We start from the raw sequence: 27,358 nt of genomic DNA, 5'->3' as shown, positions 1-27,358 counted from the left end.
AGCTTGGGATATGACACCTAACCATTGCAGATTTTGTGGCATTTGCCGTGGTCAGTATACTTTTAAAAGCGATGCTTTTCTATAATTAGTTCTGTCCTTACGTCCAACCGCTCATCCTTACCGTCAATTCATGATTGTTGTCCTATCGATGTTAAAATTCAAATGTTGATTCAAGTAACAGCCGGGTATGATTTTAAAAGCGTAAATAACTCTATAATCGTAAACATACCATTGTGGTATCCGCCGAGGATAAATGGCAGACACCGGAGTTCAATTAGATTACGGCAGTGTGACAGACGTGGACACCTTACTATAGAGAAGCTACGCTTCTCTAGCATTCACCAAATAATAATCAACATCTATTTCAGTTGTCACTTTATTGCAGGTCTAAAGGGTACTAAAGCTATATACAACAAACAATAACTACACAGATAGGAATAAATAATCATAACATAAAAGCATTATAATACATACACAATAGTCAGTTTGGGCAATAATGATCCCCCATCCCTGGAAAGGGTGGGGGGAATTAACAATACAGTTAACCATAATAAACTTGGCAGATTCAATCATTAATTTTAAGCATAGGGAGGGGGTCGTCAGACCCCTTCCCCAGGACTCGGGGGAGGGCCATTGACCCTCCACCGAACCCCGGTCAGGGGTGCCATAGGCATGGCTCACGGTTGCCGAATACCACAACTCTCCCCTCGGAAGGCTGGGAGAGGGTTTCCCTACCAGACTTCCGACAGTGGTTGAGGCCTTCGGTCCGCTCCTTAGGGCTAAGATATATATATACAACGATAATGATTCAATGGAATCCTAGTGGTGAGTGTTTCTCAGGGTTGATGGGCTCCCAACGTGGGATAGAAGGCAGAGGCTGGCTTTGGTTGGACACGTTGTTCAGCGCCGGCAGGTGTCAGGTTGGCGGGTGGCACAGTTGTTGCTGGGACAGTCAGCAGTGGGGCATGCTGGTTGTTGTTGGCAGCGGCTGGGGCACTGGCTGCCAAGTTGACTGTCTGGGCGGCAGCCTGACCTCCCGAGGGGCCGCAGGGTCTTCCAGAGGGCGGTCCTGGCCTGCCTGGGCGGTCATGCCCGCTATCGGCTGATTGCATGGACACCATTTCCTCGGCTGCTTCCCGGCCGATGGGAATGGCATCCCAGTCTACTGAAAAGTCCCGGGACTTGGCATGGGTGAGCCGGGCTCTGGCCAAGGCCTTCCTGTACAAGGTTGGATGGTACAGGAACACTTGTGACATCGCATTCAGGGCTGCCCGGACACCTCCTTGTGCTGCTGCCAGAGAAATGATGGTCAGATCCCCCAACAGTTTGAGGATTAACAACAGCAGACACAGTATGGCCGCGCCATCTCCCCACTCGTGAATAGCTTGTCTGAACCCAGCCCAGACATCCAGGGCGGCCTCTCCTTCCTCCGCCAGTCGGTCGATGTTGTAGGACACTATCCCATGGTCACCTGTGGCCGAACAGCTGCCCTGCTGAACGCATGAGCCATAGGACAGGCCGGTCAGCATGGCGCTTTTATATGCTGGGAACGCCAGCAGTTGCTGCCAGTCATTCAACTCAGCCTGCGAATACAAGCCCCCTGAACTGAAGTCATCCAGGGGTTCTGTCAACAGCTGCTTAGGCGTATCCAGCGGGGGTGGCCTCTTCTTAGGAGCGGGGGTTAACTCTATCCAGCCTTCCTCCGCGTGCACAGTCAGGGGGTATGTGGAGGAGCAGGGAATCTTGGTGGCGTGGCCGCTATACACTCGTGTCACGCATCTACAAACCCTGTGGGCTCTACTGGCACTTTGTCCCAACACTCCTTGTGTTCACGGACAACATATTTGTTGCGTTGGCAGGTAAGCTGGAGCAGGACATCTCCCCTCAGCACCGAGAACGTGCTCCCCTGGACACGCACCGGGTGGGCCGGGTCTAGTTGCTGGAGCTTCCAGCAGTTGGCCGCTACTTCTTCTGCTGCTGTGCTTTTCATGCGGGTCTCCAGAGTAAATCCAATATAACCTGCATGTATCTGGGCCTGCAGGGGGACATCAACATCCCTGGCCGATACTCTGGGTAGCGCTGCCGCGGCTGGGTCAGCTGCCACGAACAATGCTGGATGGTTGGTGGCATGGGCCTCAAAGTCGCAGTTCACTATTGAGGTGGGGTTGGTCATGTTGATGAAAAACTGGGCCTGATGGTCAACCAGGAACGCATCCATCACTAGGCTGGGCTGGAGGCTGCGGATCAGCCTCAAGGGGCAATCTCTCCCCAGGTGATCCCACACGTAGGTTGCTTCCCCAGTGATGCAAGACAGCTCTGAATGGGGACACTCCAAGGTCAGGTGGTCAGATTGGGACTCCACCCGTCCATCCTCTACTACGTAGGTCTCTTCCTTAACCAGCAGCCGTCGCTCCTGGAGCACTAATTCATTGCGGTACAGCTGGCCCTCGAAGTGGACGTCCTCCCCTTCACAACCCACCCCCTCGGGGCTGTTGACGAGGGCGCCCACCATGTCGAGGGTGAAGAACAGGGGATGGTTCAGCTGGAACGTCAGTGGCTGGGTCTTGCCTGGCAGCATGTAGACTCGGTTCCTGGCCAGGTCTCGGCACGTTTCTGGATCTATCTTGGTTGGCCTCATGAGGGTGGGGACCGAGGTCACCTTGAGGTGACCCCATACCCCACACCTGAATGTCCACTGGGACACAGTGAGCTGGCAACTGTATCCTGTTGTTTCCCTCACCTTGACTTGCTGCAGGACGTGTACTTCATGGCCCAGGGGCACCTCCTGGTGTAGAGGTTCCGTGTTGCACATCTTTTCTTTATTGTAGGCTGTGACGTGGGTGGGGTTGGCGCAGTCCCATCCCACCAGGACGTAGCTGGTTGTAGGCCACACGGCTGCCAGCAGGAGGCCCCACAGGACCATCCACCAGTGAGAGAAGCTTCCAGGCAGCCATCTACCTCGCACACGCGGCTGGGGATCTTCGGCTCGGGTCACGGCTGCTTCTTGGGACTGGACACGGCTGGGCTGCTCCTGGCTAGATACAAGTTTCCATTGAGCGTTATCTTTGTGTGGCCGGGGCACCCCGATACCCTCCCCAATGACAGACTGGCAAGCGACTGGCACTTGCCTGGGTGTCGGCTCCCCTAGCCCCAAGTGGTCCCTTCCCTTGTCCAAGGCATGCCCAGTGGCATGGGGCTGAAGTGCGTGTGGCACAGGCTCGCCCTTACTCACGTCCCTCCCCTGCCCTAGGAACTCAGGTGCATGTGGCACAGGCAAGTCCTTATTTTCCCAAATTTCCATCTCCCCAGCCTCTGGTGCAGGGGGCACAGGCAAGGCTGGGGTTTTACAATGGCTTGGATACAACACATTTATCAAATTTAACTTATCCTGGCTCGACTGGGGTTGCTGGGCAGCTGGGTTCCTTCGGCTGGCAGGGGGCTCTGGATGGCAGGTAGTTGGGCTCTCCCTGCAGGCTGGTGGCGCTGGCTGGCTGGGGGTGACGGGTGTCACCCCTTCCTCTGGGACTGCTGGCTCGTTCCAGGATCCAGGTCTCTCGGTGGCGGCGACGGTTGTCGCCCCAGGCACCAGGTTGGAGGCTGGCTCGTTCCAGGATCCAGGTATCTCGGTGGCGGCGACGGTTGTCGCCCCAGGCACCAGGTGGGAGGCGCTGGATAGCACCCCCCAGTCATCACAGGTGGCGGCGCCGGGTGGCGCCCCATACATCGATGTTGATGCGCTGGCTAGCGCCTCCTGCCTCTCTCGTTCAGCGGCCGCCAGGGCCTCCCCGTACATCGTCTCAGTGACGCTGGGTAGCGCCCCTCCACTCTTGCTGGGTAGGCTCGGCCGAGCAGGCTCCATCATGTTGAGGCTAAAAGGCTGGGGCCTCAGGACTTCTGGCTCGGCGATGTTGTAGGGTTGCACCAACTCCGGCCCCAGGTGGTTGAGACTGAAGCCCAGGCCAACCCGGTTGGGTTCAGCCGCGCCGCCCAGTACGTTGATCCTAGCTGGAACGGTCCCAAACTGCGGCATCCCGTCAGCTCGGTCCGCGGCTTTGGGGGCGGCTGCTTGCTGCGGTGGTGCTGGGGGCGCGCTCCCTTCCATGTGGGCCACTCTGCTGGGCTTCCCTGGAGGGGCACCCTTATCGGCAGTGCGCCTGCGGCTGGCTACCTGGGCCCAGTCAGCTCTGCACTCGGCCGCTGTGTGACCGTCATAGTGGCAACGCTCGCACTTGGCAGAACGGTCACGGCGTGGCTGGGTGCGTCTCTCCTCTAGGCTAACTTCCATAGGCGTCGGGCAGTCTCGAGCTCGGTGGCCTCTCCCCTGGCAGCGGAAGCAGCGACCTGGAACCTTGTCATCTGGAGCGACCCTCCCCATCTGGTGGAGACCCGGAGCCAAGGAGCCAATCTCCATTGGCTCCGACTCGTCATATTGGGGCAACTGGATGCAGGCAGATCCAGTCAGCCCGTCGGTAGAGTCCACTAGGCACACACCCTCCTTCAGCTGCTTGGTAATCATGGTGACGGTGAACATGGCTCTACGAGTGTACTCAGGTACACTCGTGATCTCATGTCCCATCATGACGCATTTCACATTAGCGTTACGAATGCCACGATTTAATTCGTCCACCAACAACTCGAGATCCTCATGGCTGTAGGCATCCCTATACAAGGCACACTTAGTTGATATGTATGCTTGTATAGGTTCTGTCGAGTGTTGCTTGTAATCCCTAAACGCTTGTTTAAGCGTTTGGGATTCAAAAGCAGAATGAAATAGCATTTCACACTCGGCCTTGACCTGTTCGTAGGTCAAGGCTTGGCCTGCCTCGCCAAACAGATGGGACGCCATTTCCGCCGCTTGCCCTACCAGTGACAGTAAAAGGGCGTTGCGGCGGTTGAGGGAGTCATGGGGTGGCACGCGGTAAGCCGCCCATGACATCTCGAGTCTGCGGATATGTGAACTCCAGGATTGCTTGGGCGGTCCTCTAAACTCCGGCAGGTTACTCAGCATCAGCTTGCGGTACTCGGCTGGAGCCGGCTGAGGGTCATCCTGGAGCCATCCTGGGGCTTGGTCGCCTCCTGGCGCTTGCGGCTGTTCCATCGGGTCAACGGTTCAACGGCGGGACGCAAAGTTATAAAGTAATAGAATAAATGGTTTGTCACTTGAGGCTTTCTAGCCTAACGGCCAACACTGTTTTTATCACTAGGTTGGTAGTTTAGTTACAAAGATATAACTTAGCTGTGCTTATCACTAGTTGGATTCTGAGGTTGTAGAGTAGGCTGGTAGGGGTAGATAGATGTTGAGGGTCTGAACTGCTGTCAGGAACTGATTTGGTTTTCCTTTATCACACTATAGATAGGAGGAGGGAGCTTGTAATTCCTTATTTTCTAAAAATACCTCTGCTAGATGCTATGGAGTAGCTCCGCTCCGGTGTGTGTGTGTGTGCGTGAAATCTCCTGCGCTTGCAACGCGCTTACGCACCGTCAAATCCGCGCACACAGGTAAAACGCGCACTTATCCCTCAACTCGCTCTCTCATTGGTCCGCTTTGTCCGTTGAATTTTATGATATTTCCGCACTCCGTTGCGTTACCCGTGAATGGCGCTCTGTGTTCCCGGTCACTAGCTCCACACCGTGGACGGACTTAGTCTGGTGTGGGTAGGAGGGGAGAAGCGCGTGAGGGGACAGGGGTAAATCCGTCCGTTCCCCCTGTGAGGAAGGGGGGAGTGCTGTGGGTTTGAGGTAACTGTGTGATGAGGTAATGATGCCTTTTCTCCCTAATCCTAGGCTTATCTATTATATCACCTTGATTGTATTTCCTTCAGTGGAGAGTGGGCTCCTCCCTTTCCTCTGGAATAAGGGGTGTATTGTTGTTGTGCTGTAGGCTTGAGGGGATTAGATTGTGTATCAGGGTCCTTGTTATATTACATCTAGCTTCTATTTTTGTCCTTATCACAATTACATAACAGATTTGTTTACCAACCCTGTTCTATTTTTAGTTGTTATCACAATACACAATAAATCCAAGCCTGTTCTATTTTTAGTTTTATCACAACACAACAAATTGTTTGCCAATCTTTGCTCATAAATCTATTGTTTAGCCATCACACCAGGGTGGTAATCCCTGCAATGTGATATAATATCTGTTTTTCTAGATGGGTGGCTGCGTTGTAGCCTCTCAGGATACTTGGAGTTGACGTAGTTTTCTCTGCTTTGGTGCACTACACTCGTATGTTGGCTCGCAGCTCGCAGCTATGTGGCATGTTTCAGCCTATCAGCGGCAGGGAATGTCCCGTCCTGCTAGCGCCGCTGATCCAAAACCGGCTGATGGCGGCAGGGAATGTCCCGTCCTGCTAGCGCCACTGGTTCGGATCCTGCTATCTCTTGCAGTAAAATTGGCCTATTTTCAGCCGTTTACACTTATTTGGCTTGTTTCAGCCGGTCCGCAGGCCTGTTTCAGCCCTTTGAGCGCTCAATTCTCCGTTAGATGTCGGCGCTTCTCGCGGTTCTTCGTCAAGTTTCGCTGTGTCACTTCCACAACTGCCGGATGCAGAGTTAGACCTTGCTGTCCAGGATGGGTAATTCAGGTTGCTTGTGTCAGTTTTGCCAGTTTCACTGCTGGGAGTACCTTAGCCTCAGCTGCGCGTCTGCTCTACACTTGTGGTTCGCCGTAATCTCACACAGCTGTCACCAAAAGTTGTGGTATCCGCCGAGGATAAATGGCAGACACCGGAGTTCAATTAGATTACGGCAGTGTGACAGACGTGGACACCTTACTATAGAGAAGCTACGCTTCTCTAGCATTCACCAAATAATAATCAACATCTATTTCAGTTGTCACTTTATTGCAGGTCTAAAGGGTACTAAAGCTATATACAACAAACAATAACTACACAGATAGGAATAAATAATCATAACATAAAAGCATTATAATACATACACAATAGTCAGTTTGGGCAATAATGATCCCCCATCCCTGGAAAGGGTGGGGGGAATTAACAATACAGTTAACCATAATAAACTTGGCAGATTCAATCATTAATTTTAAGCATAGGGAGGGGGTCGTCAGACCCCTTCCCCAGGACTCGGGGGAGGGCCATTGACCCTCCACCGAACCCCGGTCAGGGGTGCCATAGGCATGGCTCACGGTTGCCGAATACCACACCATCAGTGCGTCCATTTTTTTTTCACTTTTTCACAACAATTTTTTGTTTGAAATAATTACACCAGATATTTTAACAATGATTCTAGGATAACAAGGTTTTACCGTCTGATTTTAGAGCTTCGCTTTTGTGGATGTTGTATCACTACTCTTCTAAGTGTAATTACCTCTAAAATAATGCCCCCCCCCACAATTTTTTTCTTTAAAAAAAAATTAATTAAAAATAGTCGACTCCCTCAAACACAAGGGGTACCCTTAGTCAATAGTAGAGATAAAATTGCCAAATATCTAAAATTTGCCTGTATCTTTTCAAGGGTCTAAAGGGATAAGACAATGTACGATAAATTGATGTAAATCCCTAAATGATGTAAATCCCCTTCTGTAGAATACAATTAGTGGTTGAAACGTTTGTACATAATGAACCAACTAATCAAAATTCAAAGAAAGTCCCCAAGGTTGTAAAGACAACGAATAAGAAAACGTTATTGTAAGACTTTGGGGACTAGTGAAATATACAGCCAATGTCCCTTCCCTCCCTGGTATGTTTCCCTGATTAAAAATGTCAATGTTTTATACAACCAAACTCAATTATTTCATTTCTAAGAAGAAAAACAGAAATAAAACTTTTACTTTTTCCTGGAAAAAAAAGAAAAACCGTTCACTTATTATTTTCACAAAAAGTCATAAGTAGTCTAAAGAATTCGTGTTTACTGTACATTTTTTACCAGCGAAGATACTTTATAATTCATTTTGTCTGTCGTTCAATCATTCCGTAAGGCATAAAATGTTATTTTCTCTACGGCTATTTTAGATATTCAAGAGCTGAAATTTTTTGGCGATGCGCTTCTCTTTACTAATAATGTATATAATTTGTTCCGTCTGTCTGTCAGTCATGCTCAAAATACAATAGTAGGAGTTACCGCATAACAATGACAAGTAAAGCAAAGATTATTTATTTAAAATTTTGAACAAGTTTGCCTTTATAAAGTTCTTCATAAAACCACTTCCGAAGGGAGTTAATTAATGCCCATTATATCAGTTGCTTTGCTAAGGTCACGAAAAATCAGCCTTAAATAAATCATATATAGAGAGGTTTTATGAAAGACTTCATAAAAGCAAACTTGTTAAAAATTTTAAATAAATAATCTTTGTTTTTCTTGTCATGATTATGCGGTAACTCCTAGCGGATGAAAATTGATCTTGAAATTTTTAAATTTGATTTTCTCCTAAAGACCCCGCTGAAATATTTTGGTTTTACCTGGAATGATCATGGTTTTATGTCTAATTTCACCATACATAGGTCCCAGAGCTCAGCACTTACTTTTGTCTTGATTCAATTGTAGCCTGGCGTGAGATAAAAGGTTTAGACAAAATTATTTCAGACGATTCCTCTGATTGATAAGCATCAATGTTATTTTGTGTTTCTTTTTGTTTTTCAGTCATCTTCTTATAATTTTGTGCTTCGCTATTTATGGATGTTGTCATCCTTGTTTACATAATTGTGTAGATTAATTAAATTAAGTTTGGCACCTACTCTATATACTATGTAATATCAAATATTATGTGTTGTGTCGTAGTGTTGGATTTATTCTGAAATAAATGGTCGATAAATTGATGTGCATCACCAATGATTATCCACAAAATTACTCATTCTGTAGATTACAATTAGTGGGTGAAACGATTGGACATTCAATTTAATAAACCAACCAATCAAAATTCACTGAAGTGCCAAAAAGTTGCTAAGCCAACGAATAAGAAAACGTGATTATAAAACTTTGGAAACTAGTGTAATATACAGCCTATTGTCCTCTCTCTCTCTGAAATTATCCTCGCTCTTAATTTTGGTTAAAGGGGGATATCATAATCGTAAGGGGAAGTCAAAATATTTAGTTGAAAAAACCTATTATACGTTGATATTATGACAGGGGAAAGATTTTCGTCAATTTAGGTTGCTAACATGGACATCACTTATTGATCAGTTCGTTCATCTAATAGGAAGGGAGGGGTTGGGGTAAAGGGCCAGCTATTACTTTATTAGAGTACTTAATCTGGGGTAAGATCCTAGTAATAATCAATACGTTACTGAACCAAACGGTATTTTAACCAACGCTTTACTGAAGTCAAAGTGACATTAATTCGCTATAAAACAAACAATTTTATCTGGGATCTTTAGCGATAAGACAATGGACGATAAATTTATATAAACAACAATCATGATAAACAAAACAATCCGTTTTGCATATTATAATTATTGGTTGAAAAGTTTGGACATTAATAGAATGAAACCAACCAATCAAAATATAATAAGTACCCAAAGTTTTAAGGCCAACAAATATGACTCATAAAACTTTGGGTACTAAATGAGATCAATAAGGTGAGTCAAAGATCAGGATTTCATATTGATCTGATACCAATTAGTGCTTTTATATTTTCCAGTATGGCTTCAAAACCAATTAATATCCGCTAGAGTAGAACTGGTACTCAGCCGTACTGTAAATTCATGTATAGCATCATGTTATAAACGAATTTCAATGAATATTAAAATAAAATCAAAAATTAATACTAGTTTTGTATTTTGATATCCTTCGGCACCTAGGGGCAAACAAAACTGGCTTTCATCCCATAATTTTGTATTTTAATGTCCGCGGAAGGCTGTTTATAAAACGATGCGATAACAAATATTATAATTTTAGAGTGAGAAAAGTTCCAAGAGCCAAGCTGTAGACCAAGGGCAGAGAGATTTAGCTATTGTGTAAGTTTTAAAGCGCTAGAAAGTGCCATGTATGACGTCATAAAAATAGATAAAATGGTAAAGGAAAACCACACATCACACTTTCCAGTGCTTCTAAATTTTTAGAAGCGAAGCTTTTCTATAATTATGGTCGGTCAGTCCGTACGTAACGAATAGCCAGTAAACTAGCAAATGATGTTTTAAGTAACTTGTACTGTTAGTATATTCGTCAAATTTATCGTTCACATCGCTGAAAGTGAAATAATCTCATTAAATAAAGTAGTAAGCTTTTCTGTCTCGCTAGCCGCTGAACCGATATTGTTCCTAAATGAAGCTTCTCATTGGTCTATGGAAGGTTTATAAGTATTTTGAGGGATATTTCCACCCCCCTCCCAAAAGAAATAGCCCTTAATTGTTTAAGTAAAAAACGAAGATGAGGGTTGACATCGTCCTTCCGTCTATTTTGCTGGACTTGATATTTGAAAAAAGCTTTTATATTTCGTGGCTAATAATTGTAGTCATACCTGTTTTATTTTAGAAAAAAAATAAATAGCCCCCCCCCCCCCTTTCCAAAAACTTAAATAAAAAGAAGAGGGTTGACTTCTGACGGGTCAGCCTCAAGAGGCCTCTAGGGGCGTATCCGCTAGTCTAATATAATTCAATTATTTGCTAATCATTATGAAGCAGCAAACAGCGCCTAATAAAAAATGACGGCATACAAAACATATGACCAATGATAGGCCAGTATTCATTTACTATTGGTCAATTAAAATGTATATTGTATACTGGCCTATCATTAGTCATTTGTATTGTTTGACGTCATTTTTATTAGGCTGCTTCTTATACGAGACATTTTTAGTCATCCTTGTTTTATATTTAGAGAAAGAAGACAACAATGGCAAAAGAGGTTGAAGGGACGCAGAGCTGATAGGTAAACCGATAAATTTCCACCGGATTCGAACCGGTTCTTTACCTGCCATACAAAAAAATATCATTTTATTAAAGACACAAATTTCCCGAATATTAAAATAATATCTAAAACTGGTTTTAATACTAATGTTTTAACTTTAAATATCCGCGAAAGATGCGATAGATAAATATTACCACTATTTTATTAATGCACATCTGTGGCAATCATTTGACAGGTTTGATTCCATAATAACAAAATAATAAAGTTGATAAGTTGGTTACAATTTATATAAAAAAGCGCAATCAAATTACATGCACAGTTCGGTTTTTCCAGCCTAAGAAACATGTTCATATCTAAGTATTACTATGATTTATTTTCAGTGAAAAATTGGGATGTAAACCAAAGGAGAAAATAAAAGAAAGATACAAATCCTGCAGGTATATATATTTTTTGCAGGGCTCGGCAGCAGCAGCGCCTTAGCCGCGCATAAGCCTCAAATTTAAAATGTTATTCCGTCCGTTCGTCTGTTAGAACCGGTGTGGGGGAAGCGTGAATTTTTCAGCTTCTATTGAAGATAGACGTCTGTCAAACTTTCAGGAGATTCCTTAGCAGATACAAATTACCATCCAATTTATAATATACTTGGTCTGTCGGTCAGTCAGCCATGCTATAAAATCGTATTTGAAAGGTTTCATGATTTTTATACCATACATCCATTCTTTTTTCGCAACTTTTAGATAATGTGCAGTTATCCTTGTTATATATTTTTTCATGGTAATCTTTTTAAGATAATAGATTTTTAAACTTTTCTGCAAATTTAATTGAAGTTGAGAAAAATTCTAAAGTTTTAAAGTGACTTTTTAATGTGTTAAACAATTATCATAAAAAGTACGAAATATTTTTTTATTCATCTCAACAAATTGAATAGTCATGAATGTATTATTGACAGTATAAATAGTATGTTAGATGTAAGTTTGCCAGGAGTTTAAATATGATTGCATTTTTTTCAGCTTAAAATTCAGTCTGCCATAAATACAGCCATACTTTTTTAATTGCACTGGCGAAAATATATCTTATGTATTTTTGCTGGATTTGTAAATGGCAGTCCCACAAATAGCACTATAAACATCTATAAATCGCTAAGAAAATTTCTAATAATATGTATGCTTATAAGAGTGGGGTTAGAGGGGGGTTTACTGCCCCTCAAACCTTCAAACACATTATTTTACCCCCCCTAAAAACTTATAAAAATATATTAGATTCTCCCCCTCCCTCAGACATAAAAATTGAAAAAGCTTAGACGTCACTGGGTATAATGTAACGTTATGAGATTACAAACAGAAAAGCAATGCTTTGCGGGGATCAAAGACATTGGCTGATATATTGATTACATTCCCAATGATGATACACAAACTTAAGGAACCAACCAATCAAAATTCAGCCTTGTCCCCAAAGTTGTTACGCTAACAAACAAGAAAACCTTGTTATAAAACTTTGGGGACTAGTGTAATAAACAGCCCTCCCTCCCTGATTGCGTTGAATGATTGACTAAGCACAATACATTTGAATTACAGTTATACAATGTCATCCTGTTCAATTTCATTTCAAGTTGATATCTTCAGTTTAGAACATATATGTATATTAAGATATATAAGTTGGAAAGAATTTTTATGTTAGAGGGAGATTTATTATTTCTTCTTTATCTAAAAGCGGAACTACAATTTAAGTTCATAAATTTTGACCAATAGGATAGGTGGATTGCGCTCTAATTGGTTGAATGATGTGCGACACTTAAGCTTCTCCTATCAGAGCGAAGATAATTTTCTATCCACCAATCAAATTAATTGTATTTCCGCTTTTAGATAACAAATTATACAAAAAACGAATTTTATAAAAAAAAATCCTTAATATTTGATGCAGATTTCGAATCTCTCTCTAACATTAAAATTCTTTCCAACTTATATATCCTGATGTATAATATATCAGGGGGGGAGGGGACATTGGGCTGTTTATTACACTAGTCCCCAAAGTTTTGTAATAATATTTTCTTACTAGTTGGCCTAAATAACAAGTTTTGACACTTATATCGCTTTTTTGATTGGTTGATTCGTTAAGTTGAGTGTCCATACGTTTCAACAAATAATTGTAATCTACATAAGGGTAATATTTGTATCATCATTGGGGATGTACATCAATTTACCTACCATTGTATAGATGCGATACTTTTTGGTCATGTAAATCAATAAAAGCTCCGCTATTTTTGAGTAAATCATATTTCTAGTTTTTAACGGACAAACATACAAAGTTTATATACATATATACCCTCCCCCAAAATACAAAATTCTCCCTCGATATAAGAAATACAGGCAGTCAAACTCTTAGATATCATACTACTTTAATTAATATCAGGATTTTTGCATTGTTTTAATTTTAAGCTATAATTGAACAAAATATTTCTAAGGGTGAGTTGCTTCTTTAAATCGCCTAAACTGAATATTTTCAGAAAAAAACACACTTAATCAACAAAATGATTTTTTTACTTTACTTTTTATTTTTTTTATTTAATCTAGACATTTAAAGATAGATAATTCCCCCCCCCCCCGTGTAAATAAACTCAAGAATTACGTTTCAACATAGATTAAAATTTTTTTCCTTTAGTAGACAATTTGATTTATACTTTTAAAGCTAAATCAAGTGTCATGTATCGTATGTTATAACATGAAAAAATAACTACTTTTTTATTTATTTTTTCTAGAGATTCCAATATCTGTAGTGCTCCAGCCTCTAGTCATCTGTCCAGTAGTGATATTATTTATATACTTATCTATCTATCTATCTATCTATCTATCTATCTATCTATCTATATTCTAGAGATTCCAATATCTGTAGTGCTCCAGCCTCTAGTCATCTGTCCAGTAGTGATCCTATCTATCTATCTATCTATCTATCTATCTATCTATCTATCTATCTATCTATCTATATATCTATCTATCTATTCTAGAGATTCCAACACCTGTAGTGCTCCAGCCTCTAGTCATCTGTCCAGTAGTGATATTATCTATATACTAATCTATCAATCTATCTATCTATTTATCTATCTATCTATCTATCTATCTATCTATCTATCTATCTATCTATCTATCTATCTATCTATCTATCTATCTGTCTATCTACTTATCTATCTATCTATCTATCTATCTATCTATCTATCTATCTATCTATCTATCTATCTATCTATCTATCTATCTATCTATCTATCTATCTATCTATCTGTCTATCTATTTATCTATCTATCTATCTATCTATCTATCTTTCTATCCATCTATCTATCTATCTGTCTCTATATTTATATTCTAGAGATTCCAATATCTGTAGTGCTCCAGCCTCTAGTCATCTGTCCAGTAGTGATCCTATCTATCTATCTATCTAGCTACCTATTCTAGAGATTCCAATATCTGTAGTGCTCCAGCCTCTAGTCATCTGTCCAGTAGTGATCCTATCTATCTATCTATCTATCTACCTATTCTAGAGATTCCAATATCTGTAGTGCTCCAGCCTCTAGTCATCTGTCCAGTAGTGATCCTATCTATCTATCTATCTATCTATCTACCTATTCTAGAGATTCCAATATCTGTAGTGCTCCAGCCTCTAGTCATCTGTCCAGTAGTGATCCTATCTATCTATCTATCTATCTATCTATCTATCTACCTATTCTAGAGATTCCAATATCTGTAGTGCTCCAGCCTCTAGTCATCTGTCCAGTAGTGATCGTCCCAGGGAGCATATGTCATGCAGATGCATGAAAAAGTAAGTTATTTTTGTGCTCTTCTTAAATTGATATGTCTATTTTATTTTTATTATCTTCTGATGTGTGTTTTGTCTAATATATGTAAATCTTCAAGTAAATATGTCTCACGCCAGGCTACAATTGAATCAAGACAAAAGTAAGTGCCGAGCTCTGGGACCTATGTATGGTGAAATTAGACATAAAACCATGATGATTCCAGGTAAAAACAAAATATTTCAGCGGGGTCTTTTTGAGAAAATTAGATTTGAAAATTTCAAGTTCAATTTTCACCCCCTAGGAGTTGCCGCATAACCATGAAAAGAAAAGCAAAGATTATTAATTTAAAATTTTGAACAAGTTTGCTTTTATAAAGTTCTTCATAAAACCACTCCTGAAGGGAGTTAATCAATGGCCGTTTTTATCAGTTGCTTTGCTAAGGTTACAAAAATTCAGCCTTAAATAAATCATATATATCTGTTTGTAAATTAATTTGTTTTTTTTTTGGTTAAATTTGTCTGTCCATTTATCTTCTTGCCAGTTTTTATTGAATCCGCCTTTTTGATTGTTTGTCTTTTCCTCTGTCTGTCTGTATATTAGTCTATAAGAGCACTTGATGTAGTTAGAGTTGACCCTACACCAATGTTCATTTTAGTTTTATAAAAAATAATCAGAATATAAATGTATAATAGTCGACACAAAATTTGTTGCAAAACTTGTTGATACAGAATAAAGTTTATGGACATACTTACATTTTTAGGACTTGATTATAGAGTTGCTTCGCTTATGATATTGTACTTTGTTGTCCCAGGAATCAATATACCAAAAATCAGATCAATCGGATTATTATATCACATAAAAATTCGTTGTTAACAAAGTAAAAAAAAAGTGGGGAAAAAAGCCCTACAAAATAGATGGATAATCCCTCATTTTTATGACGTCACTTGTTTGATTTTTGAGCGATTTTCTTCCCGTACTTATATATTTTATTCAGTTTTTTTAACATACCGCTAAAATTACTTTGTCTTTTTCCTCAAACATAATTTAATTTAAAACATGATTTTGATAACCTAATTTTCTAAATTCTGAATTTTATGAAATTTGTTTCAATTTTGCTTTATTTGCTGGGTATATTATATTAGATTTAGATAAATTTAGGTCTGCTGCTTTCATTCAATTATTACCAGGGAGGGAGGGGACACTGGGCTGTTTATTACACTAGTCCCCAAAGTTTTATAATAACATTTTCTTATTGGTTGGCTTAACAACTTTGGGGACTTTTTGTGAATTTTTATTATTTAGTTTAATTAGTTAAGTGTTTATCGTTGCAACCACTAATTGCAATCAACAGATGGGGTAACTATGTGTATCATTATTTGGGATGTACATTAATTTATCGGTCATTGGCTTATCCCTTTAGATCCCTGAATTATTCCAGTATAGAAGCTAAAAGCCACTCCATTTCTATATTTGTTTGTTCATTGATTTTATTTTAACTCTAAAAGATCTAGGTTGGTTTAAAATGCCCACCTTTTCAGTTACTATTTAAGCAACTTCTACTCCAAAGCCCTACAAAAGAGCAGAAAGCAATTTGTTAGCAGACAAAAAAGGTCCCCAACAGGGGGATCCAGGTAGTTGTCTGGTTATACGCCTATATTTATAGATTTACTCTTGTTTTATTTCAGAGAACCCCGTGGGAAGAAGCCTGGAGTGCCTGCCAGCGCCAGAAAGAAGGCTAAACGAATTACAAGATCAGATCCTCTAGGAAATTAATAATTACCTTATTTTATAAAGTTGTAAACTTTTTTTAGTCTGAAGCGAAGGATCTCGATAACCGCTGAACCAATATGGTCTTCCTTTACAGTGAGGATTCTCATAGGTCCTTGGATGGTTTAGGCTATTTTTCTCTTCTTACATATCCCTTCGATTAGAGCTACTAGGTTAAATGAAAAATAAATGAAAAATAATTAAAACCAATTTTGTTAGCTCAAAGTGAAACTTGTATAATTTTTTTTTTATTTTCATTTCATTATTTGAGGAAAATTGTTGTAATACATGCTATGCACGATTTTTCAGAATGGCTAAAGACCAGTTCTAATCCAGGGGATGTTAAACGGTTTCCAAACCGTACAAGAAATTTACTTTAGTCAATAGCATATAATTTACATACCAAACAATAGATAAACTGGAACAATAGCCACTACATCCCCAATGATGATACACAAAATTACCCCTTCAGTATATTAAAATTAGTAGTTGAAACATTTGTACACTGAACTTAATTAACCCTTAACGGTCGGGGGGGGGGGGGGCGTTGAACGCCCCCCCATCCGGTTTTTTCTATCTCATATTCTGTGTGTGAAAGATAAAGAGCCCAAACTGCTTGACTTTTTAAGTATGGGTATGACACATAACTGAGAGTTGGAATTTTTTGAATATCTTCATCCTGGCGGGCACAGGATGCCAGCAAATCTGGCAGGGTCATCCAGGTAAAGAGCAAAAATATTTTTTTGACTAAAACAAAGCATTTTATCATACCAAAATACTAAAAAATCCTCTAGTAGTACATCCTTATATGAAATACAGGTGGCCGCAATTTTTGACTTAGAGACTTCAAATTTTAAACTTAAGCTTTTCTGACATGTCTACATAACGTATTAAAATTTCATGAAGATCCGCCGCCGTTTTCCCGCCGACCGCCGACTGCGGCGGCTGGCAGCTGCCAAGTACAGCTGCGGCCGCTGAAATTTATATTTTGATATTTCTAATGTAAAGTTTACATAAAGATAAACATTTTCTGGAAAAAAAATTTCTTCTAGCTTCAAAAATAAGAAAATTACAGCCGTTTGAAATTTTTAAGTAAAAAAAGACCTAAAAACAAAGGTTGTTAAATAAAAGGGTGAAGGAAGCGAAAATTGACTTAGACTTATAAAAGGTCGGAAATTCATTATCAATCAGGGGACTTGCACAAAAAAATTTAGCCCTCTAGCTCTAATAGGAACTGAGATAATGAGGGGGGGCGTTGAACGCCCCCCCCCCCCCGACCGATGAAGGTGCGGCTAGGGGCCCGACTGTAAAGGGTTAACCACCCAATCAAAATTTCTAAATGTTGTTTAGCCAACGAATAATTGAAAATTAAAAAAACTTTGGGGACTAGTGTAATAAACAGCCCAATGTCCCCTGCCTCCCTGCCTGGGAAGAATATAAAAACAAAAGATTTACAATAATACAATTAATTTTAAATCAATGTATGCCTTGAAATTTATTTAAAGGTTATATAGAATAAATTGTTTTGATTCTAAGAATGTCTATATTTTCTAAATATCAATCTATTACGTAGCAAAGTTAATATAAAATCTTTAGGACTTGATTATAAAGATGATTCGCTTATAACATTGTACCTTGTTAGAATAGGAATCACAATTCCAAAAATTATATAAATAGGATAAATAAAACATACAAAATAAGTAGTCAAAAACAGTACAAAAAATCAGCATGTTATGGTAACGTTATAAAGTTGCTACGCTTGCTAAATCGTACCTAATTGCTATATCAATCATCATGCAAAGTTTAAAATCGATAGGACAATTCTAACCTGTTTAAACTAACGAAAAGAGCTAACTTTCCTGATCGAACTGACACTAATCGTAAAAATACTTCTTAAATAAAACATAATTTTAACCACACCCCCCCCCCCCCCCCCACCTAAAAAAAGGCTTGGACGTCCTTGGTTGAAATGGCCTTTGCAATGTAATCATTCTTGATTGTATTAATTGTGTAGGCATGAAATGTCAAGTATATGTGGTTTAACAAATATGTCAGGAGGATAAAAAGATATCTACTTTTGAAACAAATCTTAATACAAAGAAAAGCCAGGGATCTAAAGGGATAAGACAATGGACGATAAATTAATGTACATTCAAAATGATGATACACAAATTACTCGTTTGAACCGTAAAATTAGTGGTTGAAACGTTTGAACATTCAACCTAATGAACAAACCAATCAAATCAATGAAAGTCCCCAATGTTGTAGAGCTAACTAATAAGAACACGTTACTACAGAACTTTGAGGACTCGTGTATTTAACAACCCATTAATCCCTCCCTCTCTCTCTCTGACTAATAATACTGAAACTCAAAATAGTAAGATTTTTCAATGAAAAAGTGTTCTCATTGATTCTTTTTTATTAGTTTATCCTGTTCCATAAAATCATTTGTGGAAAAAGTTTGGAAACTGTACAGACCAATCGACAGGGAGTGAGGGGACATTTGGCTGTTTATTATACTAGTCCCCAAAGTATTATAGTAACGTTTCTTATTTATTGGCCTAACAACTTTGGGTACTTTCATTTTGATTGGTTGGTTCGTCTAGTCGAGTGTCCAAATATTTCAACTTCCAATTGTAATCTACAGAATTGGTACATTCGTATATCATCATTGTGGACGTACTTCAATTTATAGGCCATTGTCTTATCTTTTTAGATCCCTGAAAATAATGTCTACATGAAATGACATTTAAGACATTAAAAATGTTATTTTCCTACATTTATATACTTGATTTTACTGACCAGAAAGAAAAACGTTTTCAATATGTTTTTGTTAGTTGTTTAAACCAGAGAGAGAGGGGACAATAAGCTGTTTATTACACTAGTCACGAATGATTTTTATGACTTTTTTTGTTGACTTAACAATTTTGGGAAGCTTTACAAAGTGTCACAAAAAAAATCAGCCTTTTTGAGGTCATAAGAATGAGAGATTATCCATCTCTTTTTTTGAACACTTTGTAAAGCTTCAACTTTGGGGACTTTTGTGAATTTTGATTGGTTTATTCATTAAGTTGAGTGTTCAAACGTTTCAACCGCCAACTATTGTTTTGAGATTTCAACGCACTGGGAAGTTTTAGCGATTCTCATGAACTTATGAAGATTAGGTTTTTAATGTATTTTTTAGGTTTTTCAAAAAAATTGAGAGAAAAAATCTTTGAACTGAAAAAACATTGAGGAAAAATCTTTCAATGAAACCATTAAATAATGTTAATGCTAATCTTTCTAGTGCTCCATGTAAAAAAAAATAATGTTTATCTGTCAATTGAATTAACCATTACCAAAAATCATGGATGGACAGATGGACAAAGTGATTTATAGAGCATACGCTCAGTTGTCATATAAATAAGAAAGAAAGGTAGAGAGAATATGCGATAAAATTTTTAATATTGAGAATAATCACAAACAATTTTAGCAATATGTCTTCAATAGCAGCTAAGAAAATAAAAGTTATGTAAAGGTATAAGACAATGGCCGATAAATTGATGTACATTGCCTTTGATAATGTCAAAATAATCCCTTTTGTAGATTACTTTTAGTTGTCCAAACGTTTGGACACTCAACTTAATGGACCAACCAATCAAAATTCAATAAAAGTCCCTACAGTTGATAACACAACGAATAAGAATAAGATATATTAAAACTTTGGGGACTAGTGTAATAAACAGCCCAAAGTCCCCCACCTCCCTGGGAAAAATAAGGAAATTATGAAAATTGTGTTCAGTACGACAGAAGAGCGATAGCAGCGCAGCATCCTCTACAATTATACCTTCCCATGCAACAGAACCAGCCGTCCATACTTCACATCCTCTGCAGAGAAATTATTCTGACACATCAAACACTAGGGAAGGAGTGGACATTGGGCTGTTTATTACAACAGTCCCCAAAGTTTTATAGGGACGTTTTACATTCATTTGCTTGACAACTTTGGAGGCTTTTATTGAATTTTAATTGGTTGATTTATTAAGTTGAGTTTCCAAACGTTTAAACCCCTAATTGTAATTCACAGAAGGGGTAATTCATCATTGGAAATTCAAATCAATTTATCGGCCATTGTCATATCCCTTTAGGGAGTCGGCTGTTTATTACACTAGTCCCCAAAGTTTTATAAGAACGTTTTCTCATTCGTTTGCTTGACAACTTTGGAAACTTTTATATAATTTTGCTTCATTAAGTTGAGTGTCCAAACGTTTTAACCATTAATTGTAATCTACAGAATGGGTAACTTTGAGAATGAACATAAATTTATCCCTTTAGATCCCAGTCCAACATTCTAAGAGGAGCACATTCAATATCTTCTAACACTTCAAGGAAAATTAATTTTATAAGATTTAACTAAAGCTTTTGACAATTAAAAGTTTCTACATAATGGGAAACTTTTTGCAAACAACATTTTATCCCACCATCATTTAAACTTATAATTTAAACAGTAAAAGTATTAGTAAAAAAAGTACACCTTGGGGCCTCTTGGGGCACTTGAGGTGGAAAGGGGGAGTAGACCTTTATTTTTTTAATTCTAAAGTTTCATAAAAATTATTGGGGGGAGGTCTTTTTTCAAGGAGCTACTTCTTTTGGGAGGGTGGTGGTACCCTACCCTAAAACAGTTGTAAACCTTCTCAGGACCTACGAAAAGCTACACTGTAAAGGAGAATCATATCGGTTCAGTGGTTATATAGATCCTACGGTACATACACAAAGACACACACATTCTGTTACTTTTATATTGTTTATGGTGGGAAAAATAAAATTATGATTTTCTTTTAAAATTACTCTTGCTATCGTCAGGAAAAACTCTGTATCGTCATCAACTCTGCGAGTTAGCCAACCTCAGAAAGAAGCAAAACTCAATAATTTTGTTTCTATTTCAATTGATAGATATGACACGGATAATACAGGAAAGAAAAAAAAAATGCAATACAAATTTTATTACTTGGATATTTGTTCCATATTTTCACGTTCTCTAATATAGTGATACTCGCAGATGGCTAAAATAACGATACCCCACATCAACTCTCTTAACCAAATTCCCTCCCCTAATAGTGGATGAACGAAATGACCAATAAATGAGGTTTCCATTAGCAACCTAAATTGACGAAAAATTTATCAATTTATCCACGAATTCTATATAAAATAACAAGGATGACAACATCCATAAAAAAAGCTCTAAAACTATAGGATAGATGAACATCAACACTTTATAAAGAGTTTAATTACTGAAAAAGCAGAATATGAACAAAGTCTAAACTAAATTGTATGTAAATTTGTTAGGAAACTACAATAATACATGATACTATTTAAGGACATTTGATTATGGAGTTGCCTCGCTTATAACATTATACTTTGTTGTCAGTATTCCAAAAATCAGAATCTTATGCTTTTTTGTATAAAATAATTTACAAATTCAAGCGAGTAAATATTTTTTTTATCTATCATAATGATTAGATGGTACAAGCCTATCCCTATCAAGTGAAGGACCCAAACACAAAGCCTTTGCTGCACTACCTAGGAAAAATCCGGCAGGTAAAATGACAAATTTTTTCTTATGTAAATGTAGCAGGATATCTGTTTAAGATCCTGCTGAACCAATATGGTACCCTAAAACTAATTTGGGGAGGAGTTTCTCCACCCATCATAGATAATCTGCCACTGGAAAAAATATTCCCCCTCCCAACTTTTTTACATTTTCTTTCTAAAACTAAAACTGAACGTGGAGGGTCGACTTACCCCGACTTCCCGTCATAATTAAAGACAGAAAAAGATTGTTTTTACTATACTGGTGCTATGTCAGGTGCGTGGTCTTAAGGGCTAGAGTAGAGACAATGCCTTAGTCTTAACCTGGCGCAACTCATTAAAATTTACAGGAAGGACTTTCATACCAAGAAAGGGTTGTTTGTCATTAGGACATTTGGTCGATCAGACATGCACTCAATAAGCAAGGTTTGTTTCATAGATACACCATTTAAGAACTTCAATTATCCAGGTTAAACTGAAAGACTGAAGAACAAAAGATTTGAAAGACGTAGAAAGTCCAACAAAAAAGCAGCATGTTACGTCATAAAAACGAGGGATTATCCTTTTTTTTAGGTGTTTTCTTTCCCACTCCTTCTCTCCTCATCCCTCATTTTTATGACGTCATTGAGGGACTTTCTTCGTCTTCAAGATTTTTAATAAATTGATAGAAAAAAAATGCCACATAGATAAATATACATGAAAAAAAACACCATAATATCCAGATTTTTTACTACCTTTACTCCCATCCTACTAAAATAAATATAAAAAAATCTTGGTCATCCTTGTACCTGTCTGTATTTAGTTCCAGGATGGCTGCCAGGAGGAGGTAGATCTGCGTGGTATAACAAGTCTGTACAGGAAATTTATCCCTTTTATTATATCTATTCGGTAAACATAAAGATAAAGTTATTCAATTACAAGCTAGGCTTTTTAAAAGCAAATCTTTTTCATAATTAGGGTCGGTTCGTCAGTAAAGGTTAGCTTTTTTCGTAAATTTACACATGTTAGATTTGTCCTTTTGATACATCAGGTTGCCATAAGTAGGTAGATCTGCGTGTTATAACAAGTCAGTACAGGAAATTATCCACGGTTTATTTTTATTTCAGTGCAAGGGGGGAGGGGTCCATTTTATCATAATTCCATGTGGGGGGGGGGGGGGGGAGATCTGCATGGTATAACAAGTCTGCACAGGAAATTATCCATTAAATATAAGGGGGGGGGGGGGTTTAAAGATAATGTTAGTTATTTTCAAGTTAAGATTTTTTTAATGGTTAATATCATCTTAAGGCTTTTGATAAAAAAACCCGTAAAATTCAGAAAAATAAATTGCAAATTTTTGGGGTTTCAATAATATTTATGTTTTAAAGGATCGAATGACTTAAAGCCACTTAGATTTAAAAGTTTGTGCAAAGCTTCATTTGGATCTTTCAACTTTTTAATTGTTTATGGGGAAGGTGGTAACCAATCAAAGGTGTTGTATATACCTATTTATTAACTTAACATCAATCTACTAATTAATAAAAAGGATAATTGTACAAATTAGTATACTGAGATATTAGTAAACGGAGATGCCACACCCGCGAGCCCTGGTTCTGAATTATTAGAACAGAATTCCTCCCTAGAGACGCCTAGTACCAGCTTATCTTCAAGACAAAAATCCCTAGATCTCAACCCTCCAAAAATTAGGAAACAATTTAATCAGGTAGTTTTTGAAGCTATTTACAGTGCCTATAAAAAATGACGTCATACTGGCCTACCATTGGTAATTTAGTCTGTATATTGGCCTATCATTGGTCGTTTGTATTGTATGACGTCATTTTTAATAGGCACTATAAAACCTTCATAGTTTTTTAATACAAAATAAGTCTTTACCGCTTTATTCAGGGGGACTAGAAAGAAAGGGTACAATGGGCTGTTTATTATTCTAGTCCACAAAGTTTTATGATAACGTCTTCTTATTTGTTGGCTTAATAACTTTGGGGACTTTAGATTGGTTGGGTAATTAAGTTGTGTGTTCGAACATTTCAACCACTAATTTAAGTCTACAGAAAGGGTAATTTCGTTTATCATGATTACATCAATTTATCGGCCATTGTCTTATCCCTGGAAAGGAACAGAAATAGGTCAATAGCAAATAATTACTTGTTCTAATATTTGTAACCTATTAACAAGGATGTATCATGTCCCAATATGGCAGCTATGCTTGAAGAACCTGTGACCTCAAAATCTGGATCAATCTCTCCCAACATGGCAGCTATGCTTGAAAGACCTGTGACGTCACAATCTGGAGCAACCTCCAAACCATTCTATGCAACCTACTCATTGGATTCTCAAGGTAATTCTGCAATTTTACTATAAGTTTGATATTGATGTATAAGAGGTGATGATATCAAGGATTAAAGAATGTAACAATGAGCAATTAATTCAATTTCAATAATAATCTTCAAAAGCAGATTTATCTAGAAAAATTGTAATACTTTGATTAGTCTAACATTAAAGGTGTAAATTCAGAAAATAATAATTTTTTTGAAAATAATTCCAACATAGTTGTTTGATAGTGATAGTGTGGTAGGGGTGAAGCGTTTCAACCCTACAACGCGAGTTCGATTCAAAAGAACCCCTAGCCTTAAGGATTCTATCAATAAAGTACTGCAAGTAGTTACTGTTTAAAAGATATATTTGAACTGAATACACATACAACAATTTAATAGCTTATATACAGAACAGATTACAAATGGGTTAGGTAGAGAAGGGTGTGGGGGGGAAGCCCCATCCAGGTGAACAGTAGAGGGGTAGGCTCCCGTAGGGGGGTAAGGTAGACGTCCCCCGAATAAGGGTAGGTTGCTGGGGGCATGAAGTGGGGAGGGGCAGCGCCCCTCCCGTTATCAGCGGTGTATAAGTTGACCGTTGTCTCTGATGATTAAACAATGGCCAAAAATGGGCTGGCTAGAATTGTGATAAGCTGGGGATTAGCGTCTGGGTGTTATTTGGTAAACACGGAGCATCGCATACTCTGGAAAAGGCTTGTCCGTATGCCGCCTACCACAATAGAACAGAGGGCATTATTATCATATTTGTTTCAAAATTAGGCATGGGCTGGATATCCAACAATATAATCTTTTATATTATTTAACAACAATCCCTGTTAACAAACAGTTATAAGTATTATTTCTTAGTTGCATGTAAAATGATTTGAGTTTTACCTACCCCAGAAATTATAAGTAAGTCAAATGGTAGTAATAGTTCATTAGATTAATTGCATAGAAGTAGGATCAACTTAATAGTTACTTAATTTTTAAATGTTAATCTTTTTAAAACAAAGCAAAAACTCCATTTTATGAAGAAAATTTCAATATCCAGTTATCCTGCCGGTCACCGGATATATTATATCAGAAATCAGCCAGATATCTGGTATCGGGCCCAGATAAACTTATTTGAATTTTTTTCATAAGATACTGAATTTTATATGTTTAGTACCTAAGCTTTGTGTGTAATTTTTTAACGGTATTCAATGTGCTAGTGCCCAATGTCTTTTAAATTAATAGTTCAGAGGTGAATTCTTTTTAAAAATTTGCCTCACTAAAATCAGTTTGCCCCACTAAAATCAGTGAGGCTCGCTAAAAATGTTTGAGGGGATAATTTTGCGTCACTAAAATTTTAGTGGGGCAAACTGATTTTAGTGAGGCAAAAGTTTTTTTAAGAATTCACCTCAGGACATCAAAAAAATGACACATTACAAACTTTCCCGATTTTGTATTACTTTTGAGGAACATGATTCCAATTACGTCATATTTTTCTTTCCCGAAAAAGGGAAGGGGGGAAGAAAATCTCTTCAAAAGAGATGGGGAAACCCCCTTTTCTCCCATCTCTTTTTTCTTCCCCCCTTCCCTTTTTTTTCTTTCCCCCTTCCCCTTTTCGGGAAAGAAAAATATGACGTAACTGGAATCATGTTCCTCAAAAGTAATACAAAATCGGAAAAGTTTGTAATGTGTCCAAAAAAATGACATTTAGATGCATATTCTTATTCCTAAAACCCATTATCATGCTTTATTATCTTTTATTTTTACATTCCCTAATTCAATGATATTTTCTTTTTGATTTCAGTGACAGCTGCATGTAACCCATTGAACTCATCTTCATGTAATTCCAATATGACATCTTCTTACACAAATGTATCATCTGACAAGAGAATCACATCAGCTTGCAATCCAAGTTTTACAGCTGGTGGGCCCTTACCAACAGATGGCATTCCATTGGTTGAAGTCACATGTAATCCAAACATAACAGCTGATGAACGTTTAATTGTGGAGTGTCATACTTTATCAGTGAAGAGTCCTATCGTTCCAGTCGTCCCCTCATCATTCTTTCTTACAACCTATGGGTCATCAAACATTCCTGGAATTCACAGTTTACCTTCTCAAACATCATATAGTTCAGGGAAGGAGCAGACATTGGGCTGTTTATTACACTAGTCCCCAAAGTTTTACAATAATGTTTTCCTATTCGTTGGCTTAACAACTTTTGGGACTTCAGTGAATTTTGACTTGTTGTTTAAACGTTTTAATCAGTAATTTTGATCCAGGGTAGGGGTAATTTTGGGTTATATCAATAGGGATGTACATGAATTTAACGGCTATTGTCTTATTCCTTTAGATCTCTGGTTTATAACACTAGTCCCCAAAGTTTTATAATAACATTTTCCTATTTGTTGCCTTAACAACGTTGGGGATTATTTTCAATTGTTATTGGTTGGTTCATTAACTTGAGTGTCCAAACGTTTCAACCACTAATTGTAATCTACAGAAAGAGTATTTTTTGTATTATCATATGGGGTTGTTCATCAATTTACCAGCCAATGTCTTATCCCTTTAGATCCTTGGAACAGTCTGCCAAGTGGGTCATCTTTGACTGCTTGTAAAAGTTTACCTAGGGGAACTTCCCTACCAACTTCAAACAGCTTTACCAGGGAATAGACATAATATATCTAGATGATCCATTTGACCCCATTTTTCGTAAAACTAAAAAAAGGGATTTTGCATGCAAAAAAAATTTTTACTTTTTGTTAAATATGAGATGCGGTCAACATTATTTGAGACAAAATAGTTTGGCGATATAATTTCATTCTAAGAAATCCAACAGTTAATAATTAATTGATTATATAATTGTCATATGCTTCACATTATACGAGAAAGAATTTTTTATACTTTTACTCAAGAAAAGCTATATCGTAAGATATGTGACATTTTAAAGCTTACTCATACTGCAAATGAAATAATTGTACAAGATTCGCAAAAAGTTTCAACCAATGAGTTGAATGTACCTTAAGTATTCTCATATTGGCTGATTTAGATAGTATGTCTCTAGATTATCTCTATTTACCAGGGGAGCATCTCTTAGTCAGGAAAACAGCTTACAAAGAGGTTCCTCTCTTAGTCAAGA

The 27,358-nt window shown here is 38.5% G+C and overlaps 2 protein-coding genes across 2 annotated transcripts in view; both read left to right on the top strand.

Annotated features, from left to right (window-relative positions):
- The window catches only part of LOC145332871 (uncharacterized), a 31,866-nt gene extending 15,502 nt beyond the window's left edge, over window positions 1–16,364 (top strand). The window contains exons 6-10 of the mRNA XM_080177960.1: window positions 9,853–9,911; window positions 10,771–10,821; window positions 11,181–11,237; window positions 14,518–14,607; window positions 16,270–16,364. Of these exons, the coding sequence (XP_080034086.1) occupies window positions 9,853–9,911; window positions 10,771–10,821; window positions 11,181–11,237; window positions 14,518–14,607; window positions 16,270–16,357 (345 nt within the window). The 3' untranslated portion in view covers window positions 16,358–16,364. The remainder of the gene's footprint in view (window positions 1–9,852; window positions 9,912–10,770; window positions 10,822–11,180; window positions 11,238–14,517; window positions 14,608–16,269) is intronic.
- Window positions 16,365–23,479: 7,115 nt separating this feature from the next.
- On the top strand, window positions 23,480–26,391 carry LOC145332417 (uncharacterized). The gene is made up of 3 exons (XM_080177414.1): window positions 23,480–23,621; window positions 24,092–24,254; window positions 26,024–26,391. Exons 2-3 carry the CDS (start codon window positions 24,110–24,112, stop codon window positions 26,389–26,391), a joined length of 513 nt encoding a protein of 170 aa, XP_080033540.1. The 5' UTR covers window positions 23,480–23,621; window positions 24,092–24,109.
- The last annotated feature ends 967 nt before the right edge of the window (window positions 26,392–27,358 follow it).

This window comes from Acartia tonsa, chromosome 11 (assembly GCF_053477335.1).
Source record: "Acartia tonsa isolate MP-2025a chromosome 11, ASM5347733v1, whole genome shotgun sequence".
Lineage (NCBI taxonomy): Eukaryota > Metazoa > Arthropoda > Copepoda > Calanoida > Acartiidae > Acartia > Acartia tonsa.
The sequence above is the reverse complement of the archived record's forward strand: the minus strand, read 5'-3'. Positions and strand labels throughout refer to the sequence as shown.

Coding starts and splice junctions, on each gene's coding strand:
- LOC145332417 (XM_080177414.1), top strand. CDS start 24,110: ATGGCAGCTATGCTTGAAGAACCTGTGACCTCAAAATCTGGATCAATC. Junction 24,255..26,023: donor CTACTCATTGGATTCTCAAG/GTAATTCTGCAA, acceptor TTTTGATTTCAG/TGACAGCTGCATGTAACCCA.